The following is a 9960-nucleotide window of genomic DNA, read 5'->3' as shown; positions in this document are numbered from 1 at the left end:
GAGCTGCATCTGGGATTGTCCTCAGTGAGTGAATTGCATTATTAGGTCAAAGGTATGTGGATTCTCATGAACAGGTGACAAACCTGTTTAACAGGACACAGTGTACCGGGAAATGCTGGGAGGGAATCTGCGCCAGATCTGGATAATAAACCAATGAACATTTAACAAATTGTTGTCATCACTAAGTTCAAACCTACTGTTTCTAAACCAACTGTAAAGTGTTCCTATGTTTAAAACGCTATTCTGAGTCTACACATACTTAAATGCAGTATTCAAGGTGGAGTCTTATTTTGATAATGCCTTGGCAATAGACGTGGACTTTGATCCTTCTAGGTCCTGCTGGTTACACTGTAATGAAGATTTCAGAGCAGGTAGTTACAGTATTATAGGTGCTTTAAGGGAGTGTGCAGCGCTGGGACTGAAACTTTGAAAGAGAGAAAGAGAGAGAGAGAGAGAGAGAGAGAGAGAGAGAGGTGGGGGACGGCTCTTGGATCAGGACACAGAGCGTATGGTGCAACCTCTACTTTCACCTGCCTGAAACTTATTCTTTGGCTATTTTGAGGAAGTATAGACCTGGATACTTTGAGAGAAGCTATACGGTCTGAAAAAGTGGATTACACCATTTCAATCTAAACACAGTAAGTAGTCCACACTACATCTATATCATTTCTAATGTAATGTGGTGTGATTTTAATGTTATGTATGTATACTCTCACTCTCATGCTCTAGCGCTGTTTGTTTGTTAAATGCTTGAAGGTGTTTCAAAAATGGATGGCCAGTTATTGTTTCGAATTCAGGGAACAGTGAACTTGACTAATTAGTTTTATGTGTGAAAACTATTGGAGCCATCCTGTATTATGAAGACAAATTACATGATTACGATAGCAATGTTCTACACAATGCAGACTTCTGAAGCAATGACTAGAATTAATAGAATACCTATTCATTTGAATTTCTCTTTCCCCAGGTAATGTGAACAAACAATGGTAAAAAACAGGTAATATCCACACTTATGCCCTTAACATTCCTGCCAGTGTCAAGTTTCAACAGAGTGTCAAGTTAATCTTCATTTCAAAGCCGTGACGCAGGGGGGGAGATTGGACTTGTTGAACATGGTTTTCATGTCACTACTGGTGACAAATATTTGGAGGAATATGTTGTAGAACTCAAATCTTTCCGAGCATCCTGAGGCAAAATGGTTTCACCTGGATGGTCCATTGGATGTATCTTACTGACACTGGGCATGTCAGCCTGTGGTTTGGAAGTCGTTGGATATGACAGTCAACAAGTCATTTGCTCACAGGTAGACACTGACTTTGAAATTGATGCTTGCATGTACACACCAAAGCAGAAATTTCCGGTGCTATGCACAGTTTGTGTTGACTGATTACACATTTAATTTCCTGGAAACTGGAGCTCACTCTGATGCCATATCTTTTAATTTCCTTTTTCACCCACAGGTAGTAGTGTTTAATACTCAAATATTTAATCAAAACAGACAAAGGGTTATAGCAATCTGCCAGCTTGTCACAATAGGGGTGTCGTATGTATACAAGCCACAATATGGACCTCAATTAAAGTAAAAGCCGTGTGTTGTTCACTCTCATGCAGTAAAATGTGACGTCACGCATGAAAAATGTGTATTCCAATTTTCCATTTGTTGCTTTGCCTCTTAATAGGGTCTCTCTGAATGCACCATGAAGGATGAGATGTCTATTCCCCCTCCTTCTGAACCAAAGAATGATGCTGTGGATGTCAGAGACTTGAGGCTACAGGCTAAGTTGTGCTGCAAGGACAAAGCGCCATGTGCACTGTGTCTGGTCATAGAGCTCTACATCCGTCCCAATATAGAAATGGAGGATGAGGGCCATTCTGGGCATGATGGGGAGGATGACAGTGAGAAGACCAGAAATCCAAGAGGTGTAAACTGAATCTACATATACTGTATACTGAGAGCAACATAACTTATTAGGTTTGAAGTGGAGGGTGGGAAGTTTGAAGTGTTCTTCTTCCAGTTACATCCCCCATTACTGTTTCAAACCATTCTAAACCCTGCCTCTGTTGGGATTTCTCTGTTGCAACAGCATCTGTGAAAGTGTGCTACAGAACAAGCAATCTGCCTGTATGTAAGAGAGTGGAGTTCACTGTGAATCTTGCAGCTCTAACCCAGCAAAACAAGGTACAGGTAGAGTGCTATTGAAATTTATACTGCCAATAGGCTGGATACATTTACACTGCTCATTTTCATGTTTTATCTGCTGTGTATGTGTGTGTGTGTGTGTGTGTGTGTGTGCATGTGTGTGTGTTTGTATGACTTCTATAGCTCTCCTTGGTGATCACTAATCCAGCTGGGGTTTCCTTCAGCAGTACAGTGTCGGTGTCTGTTCAGCAGACTAAACCACCAAACCTTCAACAAAACATTGAAGTGCCTTCCTTAGATGAAGGTACAGTGTATTGCTATGCTAGAATCTCATGATGAAAAAAGCACTTCATTGTATTTGACAATTACAAAATGAAGATCATTAGTAATAATAGGCACAGCAGAGTGGTCTTATTCATGCAGTATATATGAGACCATATGTCTGGCTACAGTGTTTTACACATCTTGCTGTCTGTCCTCAGTGTGCTCTCCAGACCTACAGGAACGTATAGAAGAGTGTGAAGGTAAGTAATGCTTATATAATCTGTGCTTTTCCTTATGCCATTTTGCATCTGTATTCATGTCAAACAAATGATTACTAGAGGTGATGCAAAATGGCTTTAGATAAACTGATCGTAATCATGAGGTGTATCTTGTCCTCTTGTCAGTCCCCACACTCAACCCAGAAATTAACTGTGAGAGGAATCAGGTGGAGCTGCAGGTTGTTGGCAAGAATGAGAGGCTCTACCCTAACGTATGCCTCCAGTATGAGACAGACGGAAAATGTGAGGTCAGTGTCATACACCAATGTCTATTGTGGTGACAGTTACTGTTTATCATTTGTGCTCCTGCTTACATTACAGCCGTGATGTGTTTCATGTTTATTTATAGAAATGGAACAGGATGACTATTCCATTGTATTCTGTCACCTCCTGCATGTGTCTCCAGGTAATATTGTTTTAACACCATGTGTACTTATGGTTAGCATATAAACTGTGTCATACCTGCTATGTCCTATAAAGATTTACATGTTTGTGTGTGTGTGTGTGTGTGTGTGTGTGTTTGGGTGTGTGTGCGTGTGTGTTCAAGGCATGGTGGGATAAAGGTGACGCGAGGTCTCGGCGCTCCCTAAGATGCCCCTTCATAAACCATCCTGGTGAGGAACATAAAAGTAAGTTTTCATGAACCTTCCTTTGGTATAGTGAAGTCTCCTCTATGTCTATTCCTATTGGTTTGTTAGAAGTGCAATACCCCACTCAAAAGAAGATTGGGGATGCAGCCTTTTTTTAACTACGCTCCTAAACTGTGGAACCCTGCCTAAGAATATTAGAGGCGGGCTCTGTGAGCATTTTTTTATGCGAATGCAAAAAACAGATCTTTTCAGCTTAGTTTTTAATTAGCCTTCATTTTAACTGTTTAATTTGATTGTGTTCTTTTATCTTTTTACTTGATTTGATTCTTTTAACGCAATGCAATGTTCCTTTATATGTTTTATCTTTTTATCTGTTTTTATCTGCCTTCTATTGATGTAAAACACTTTGAGCTGCATGTTGTGTATGAAAGGTGCTGTACAAATAAAGGTTATTATTATTATTATTATTCCAGACGTCTTCCAAAGGACCATATGGCAGAACGTGTCAGTGTCTGTGGTCCAGGGTCAGATGAGCAGGTACGGAGCGATGCTGTCATGGAACCTGTCTGCCCCCTGCAGGCTGGAGGCTGAAGTGTGGCCCTGCCACAGGACTGCAGGGGTCGGAGAGAACAGCTGCAAGGAGATAAAGGGCTTCAGACAGCAGCTGTCAAATGGCACCTGGAGACAAAATAGCAAGAGGCACTGGGTAACAAAAAAGGATACTTTAATACTGAGCCTTAATATTACCTGGCCTTGGTAGCCCTCATTTCTATTTGTTTAAATTTTAATAAGGTTTACAATTTTGTCCTCTCCAGGAGAAATCGGGGGCATTTGAAGACATCAACCTTCAGCTTTCACCGTGTGTGATGGTAAAGTATTCTACCCTGCCCAACAGAGAGTCATATTTCCTCAGTTATCGAAGCTGAATAACCTGTTTATGTGTATCTATTTGTACAGGTGAAACTAAAGGGAATGGAAAAAGCGCTGGGTCCATTCTGTTTCAATGACAGTGAGTCTGAGAGAAAGTCATATTTTAGGAGACTGATAATGTTTATGATTAGAGAAACTGATAATGGTTGGTGCATGACTCATTTTAACACACCTGGTTACTGAGCTTTTACTGTAAAAATGTTGGTTTCAATATTTCAATACTTTCTCTTTCAGCTGGCAGGTGGCGCTGGAGTCTCCTGGTTGGCTCTATGGTGTTGCTGGTTTCCCTGACGGCGCTCATATTCTATCTGCTCCATGACACAGTCAAGAGTACGTTTGTTTTTCTTTATCCTTTTTATACAACAGATATAAACTGATATTGACAGCCAATGAGAATAAGACTAAGACTAAGACTAAGACTAAGACTAAGACTAAGAAATAAGAATAAGAAACAGAAAAAAATGGAAGACAAGGACAGAACAATTTTTGATTTCTCTGGCCCGTTTGTAACCAACTCATGATAAAATATGCATTGTCCAACTGTGCGCATTTCCTCAGCTGCCCACTTCCCTCAAAGGCTCCCTTTATATGCCTCACAGACCAAATGCTGTTTACTAGATCTTGGAATTTTTTGATTTTTGCAGGATGGGCGTGGAGCTGGCAGAATGGTGAATGTGTAAAAAGTGAGTTTTTTTCTACTCTTTTGAAAAGAATTCATGAAGTCATTATTAGTTATTACATAGGGGGAGAATGACCGGTGGAGCAAGCCAACTCTCTCACACTCATCCCCTTGTTCTTTCTCCCTTAACTCTCTCTGAAGTAGGCGGGAGGGGCCATGTGGTGCTGCTGAGCCCCCCAGATGTGGAGAGCGTTGTTTCGGAGTCGGTGTGTAGGCTCGGCTCCCTGCTCCGCGACCAGGGCTTCAGTGTGTCTGTGGACCAGTGGAGCCGGACACAACAGTGCTCTCTGGGGCCCCTGCCATGGCTGCACTCCCAGCTGCTGAAACTGGACAGCCTGGGGGGGCAGGTCATGCTGGTCCTGACCCAGAAAGCCTGGGAGCGAGCAGAGGAGTGGACCCAGCAGCGCAAAGAGGCTCAGGGGAAAGGGGAGGACAGGGGCCTCCCTCAGATACTGTCCCCTTACTCTGATGTGTTCACGGCCTCGCTGTGCGTCATCCAAGCAGACAAGCAGCTCGGCCGGGCCGGTGAACGTTTTCTCCTGGTGGACTTTGAGTCCCACCCTGCACAACCTCCCAGTGGTGACGGGAGCCTGCCGGAACCTCTTCGGGGGCTGCGCCTGTTCCACCTGCCCTCCCAGACCCAGGCCCTCCTGTCTGAGCTAACTGTGGGAAGGAGAGGGAGGGGATCTGGCAGAAGGAAGTGGACAGAGGGGAAAAAGGGAGGCTCAAATGGATGGGCAGCAGGGACTCAGGAGAGACTGGACCAGCAGAGGACACCACCCCATAAATGTCTTGGTGTGGAGAAAAACTGGGAGATTACACCTTTAAAGCAGCAACCATCAAAAGCACGTCATGCTGAATGTAATTGTTGCTCTGTGCACATAAACAATATCTTCAAAAAAGGGATGAGATAAACATGAGAGACAATTTAGTTGCAACATATTTGGCCTATAATGAATTACTAACTAATAATATCCATGTAAGACTGTCAGCACTTTTCTATAAATAAATTTGCTTATTTTTGTGCATGGTGTGTCTCGGATTGTGATTGGCCGTCTTGCAGCGCGAGGCGGTGGATCTGATTGGTGAAGCTACGTGAATCACGTGACGATCAAGCATTTTGGACTTCCGTTGACGCAACTCTCTCTCTATATGGCTCTGGTGCAGCATAATGTCAGTGTAAAAACACAGGGGATTGCTTGTTGAAATATTTTCGATGTGCCGGAAGGGCGGTGCTCTGAAACTTCTCTCTGGCATGTGGTAAGGCTAATAAACGCTCCGCCTGCTCGGCACATTAGGAGACAGTCTCTAAGCGCACTGAAGGAGCCTGGAAGTTCAACTAGCGCGTCTCAGTTTTACTCACTTCTTTTAAAACCGAAATATACTATACTGAGGAGTGTGTTTGCCGACGATAACAATTCAGACTTTAGAGTCGACACACAGGCTATCCGAGGTAAAGATATGTCTTTATATATCTATAGACGTTGTTTTAATGTTGGGCTGGCGTAGACTATCCTCGTTTCCTATAAAGTTGAATTCTCATAAGGTAATAATGAACGCGCACAGAATATTTAGTGACACAGATGTTCCTAACTATTTAATATGTGAATGATGTTACTTTGAAATGGGAGGGGGGACACTAACATCCCTTACTAAAAATAACTAAAGTAAACCTTCCTAAGATAAGTTTCCATAGGAATATTAAAGGAATAACTATAATGACATCATAGGAGATAAAAAAAATAATAATAATAAAAATAATAAAATACCATAAAGTACGATAAGGACAACATAAACTCACTATTGCGTAACCTACCAATAGGCTTCGGGCAACAGCCTGTATCGGCCGCCAGAGCAGCATCAGTGCGCCTTGGCATAAATGATACACGTTTCTGAAACTCGACACCGTTGTTTCCATGATTTGGTGGTGATGGTGGTGATAGAGAAGTCTCTGGTGCACCAGCTCACCGCCACCTCTTCAACTTAGTCACCGTTCCTCATGAAACACCAGCAAGTTGAGCAATCCTCGTCTCTGACGATCCTGCTAGACGTGCCCCAACAATCAGCCCTCCCCTCATGATAGCCAAAATAATAGGCAACTGCTTTCACTTGACCTTAAGGATGATTGGATGTTAACTGCTTAATTATCTTAGGGATATTATGGCTCAGACTTGCAAACATCATATATCAAATGTGGATATGATATTTTGATAGAGCTAAGTCTACACCCTTATCTTTAGGGCCGGATGGGACAGATGGGAGCGAGGATGATTCACTGGAACCTGCTGCCGGCTGCTTGGCTGTGTTCGCTGCTGGCTGTAATGGTTCAGGCCCAGAGCTGCCCAGATACCTGCAGGACGTGTTCAGGGCCAAAAAATGACAAGTGTCTGGACTGTAGAGCTGGATGGACGCTCCATGATAACACCTGTGTAGGTACTGTATGCAAAGCTTTGTGTATGTGTGTGCGTGTACATGCGATTGTGTATGTCTTTGAAGATTAAGACTAAATGTATATTTGTTTTGACCTGTTTCAGACGTTGACGAGTGTGGCACCGAGCTGGGCAAGTGTCCTCCTACCAGCTACTGCTTCAATACAGAGGGTTCCTATGAGTGCAGAGGTCAGTGGTCTATAAAAGATACAATATACTGTATATCCCATTAGAGAGACTTTTTTTAAGCTTTATTTGTCCAGGGAAAGGTCACTGAGCATGTACGCTCTTTGCAGCAGCATCACCCTGAGCTGCCCACGACTTCTGCTGGTCTTCTACTGGTGACTGGTGACCTTCCAGTCACAAACCTGCTTCCATGACCTCTAGACTTCCGCTGTCCCATATATTTCTCTCTGTCTAATGTGATGCTCATCCTGCGTTTTTTGACATTTGAGAATATTTTCTTCCTCCACTTATGTGAGGGTGGAATACAGTATATCACTGAAGATATTACATGGTCACTCCTTCCACAGGCTGTGACCCGGCCTGTGTGGGCTGCATGGGTAGTGGACCAGCACGCTGCAGGAAATGCGCCTCTGGCTTCAGACTGACAGGAGCCAAGTGTTTGGGTAACTTCAAAGATATTTTTAAGGCAATATGTTCATATTCTGTCTTCATATTCTGCAGTTACCTTTAAGTCTCTGATGTGATTACGTCATATTTCTTTCTTTCTTTTGCTCAGATATAGATGAATGCAGTGAGAGGGTGCTACTTTGTCCTGGTCTGGATGAGATTTGCACCAATACCGAAGGCTCTTTCCAGTGTGACTGTGCTGAAGGATTTCTCCGCAAGGACAAAGGCTGTGTGAGGAAGCAGCTGCCTAGTGAGTGACGTCTTAGCTCAGCATACACACACAAACATATATGTGCGCACGCAGATGTTCGCATACACACACTGCAACTGTTCATGTCTCTGTCTCCCTCAGGTGTTCAGGAGGAAGGTCTGTTTGAGGATATCCAGGATGAGGAGGTGGAGGTGCTGCAGCAGATGTTCTTTGGGGTGGTGCTCTGTGCTCTGGCCACACTGGCTGCTAAGGGAGATTTGGTCTTCACATCTATATTCATGGGAGCTGTGGCGGCCATGGCAGGGTACTGGCTTTCTGACAGGGGGGACCGTCTGCTGGACAAGTTCCTGAAGGGACGTTAAAGTTGCAACAAGGACTTATAGCATCTCATCTTATCTCATCATATGGCAGATGCACACATGTCAATCACCAAGACCTGAAATCACTGAAATTGTCAAAATAGGAAGAGAGCCATACAAGGCTTACTTCAGGCACCGTGTGCAGAGGAGGGTAAAGTTAAAACGTTTTTTGTTTTTTTTTCAAATTAGGGCAATGAAAATGTTGACCAGTTTTGCCCGTGCAGGGTTGAAGGCTGGCTCTCTTACTATTTTGACAGTTTCAGTACTTTCTTCAAGAGCACCTTGTGGCACTGGAGTTTACCAAGTTCATGATATTTTTGAGCTCTTAGCTCCGCTGTTTGCTCTGAAACAATTATGTTTTAAGAGTGAAACTCAAAACTGTCTCCGACCTGCGAGCGAGTGCTCTGTCCAGAGAAAGCTGGACTCAGTAATGTTAGATATTTTCCTTCTGTTGTACCTTTGGTGTCAAGAGATCACAGACCGGCAAACACTTTTTAGATTATTGTTTGGCATTTTTGCCTTAATAGATAGTTTACAGTGAAAAGAGACAGGAAAGATTGGGCAGAGAGAGGCGGCTTGATAACATGCGACAAAGATCTGTTAACATTAAGGTTACATGGAAAGCGTCTCCCAACTGAGCCACCAGGACGCTCCAGGTTGGTAAACATGAGAGTGATGTGTGCAGTATACTGATACATGTTACATGGTTTCTGGGTATTGAAGTTCAGATTTTTCAATCAGTTACCTCGCTGCCATTTGGAGGCACTGACATGTGAAGTTGCCTAGTGCAGCCTTAAAAAAAATGCCATATGTATTTACTGCATGAATGTATGCATGTGTGTGTATGTATGTGTGTATGTATGTGGGAAAGCGTGGAATATGTTTGAATTTGCAGCCTCCAGTATTAATCGCACTGTATTTATACACTAAACAAAAAGCAATTTATGGGTTTTCAGCCTTTCCCTTGAGGAAAATGTAGAACACTTTTTGATGTTGAACCCCTTTTTCCCCATGTGTAGACCCACATGTATTCCTTTATCCATGAGAAAATGAAATAAATGTGACCTATGTTAATACACTTCGCACTCTAGATCCCTCATATTTTGCATTTTTCAGGGGGCTGTTTGTTATGATTAATGCTGCATGATTCTGAATTTAGTTGCCTTAATCTTTTTGATGCCTTTTTCAAAGTGTTTGAAAAAGGCATCAAAAAGATTAAGGCAACTACAAATTCTGATGCCTAACAGCAGCAAATATTCTTATACATGCAAAATTCAGTGATGGTGGTAGAATTAGTTACTAGGTTATTAAGTTAGGTAAGTTATTAATTACTATTCTAACTAATTAGTGTGTTCCTACCAAGCTTTTTCATGGCAGTCTAGGGGACATACAGGAACAAGTAATAATGTATAGGTATACATTAAAGCTAACTTAAATACAATAAAGT

At 42.7% G+C, this 9960-nt stretch overlaps 2 protein-coding genes across 5 annotated transcripts; both read left to right on the top strand.

Moving 5' to 3' along the window:
- The first annotated feature begins 518 nt into the window (after positions 1-518).
- il17rc (interleukin 17 receptor C) lies at positions 519-5907 on the top strand. Of its 3 annotated transcripts, none has more exons than XM_078283807.1 (15): positions 519-638; positions 968-1303; positions 1680-1920; positions 2085-2179; positions 2324-2444; positions 2623-2664; positions 2809-2930; positions 3032-3088; positions 3230-3311; positions 3746-3978; positions 4088-4141; positions 4230-4281; positions 4437-4532; positions 4847-4885; positions 5023-5907. In XM_078283807.1, the coding sequence occupies exons 2-15, from the start codon at positions 1196-1198 to the stop codon at positions 5793-5795; spliced, it is 2115 nt and encodes a 704-aa protein (XP_078139933.1). In that variant the 5' UTR covers positions 519-638; positions 968-1195; the 3' UTR covers positions 5796-5907. The 3 variants fall into 3 exon arrangements, with proteins under 3 accessions (XP_078139933.1, XP_071768695.2, XP_071768694.2); XM_071912594.2 differs by having other exon boundaries at positions 2085-2185; positions 5026-5907; XM_071912593.2 differs by having other exon boundaries at positions 2085-2185.
- A 287-nt stretch (positions 5908-6194) lies between these two features.
- On the top strand, positions 6195-9530 carry creld1a (CRELD disulfide isomerase 1a). Of its 2 annotated transcripts, none has more exons than XM_071912597.2 (6): positions 6195-6334; positions 7122-7314; positions 7416-7499; positions 7844-7939; positions 8053-8193; positions 8296-9530. In XM_071912597.2, exons 2-6 carry the CDS (start codon positions 7128-7130, stop codon positions 8514-8516), a joined length of 729 nt encoding a protein of 242 aa, XP_071768698.2. In that variant the 5' UTR covers positions 6195-6334; positions 7122-7127; the 3' UTR covers positions 8517-9530. The 2 variants fall into 2 exon arrangements, with proteins under 2 accessions (XP_071768698.2, XP_071768697.2); XM_071912596.2 differs by having other exon boundaries at positions 6211-6312; positions 7098-7314.
- The last annotated feature ends 430 nt before the right edge of the window (positions 9531-9960 follow it).

The sequence above is a fragment of the Centroberyx gerrardi genome, chromosome 5, assembly GCF_048128805.1.
Source record: "Centroberyx gerrardi isolate f3 chromosome 5, fCenGer3.hap1.cur.20231027, whole genome shotgun sequence".
Classification (NCBI taxonomy): Eukaryota; Metazoa; Chordata; class Actinopteri; order Beryciformes; family Berycidae; genus Centroberyx; species Centroberyx gerrardi.
Note: the sequence above shows the minus strand (reverse complement) of the source record. Positions and strands in the feature narration are given on the sequence as shown.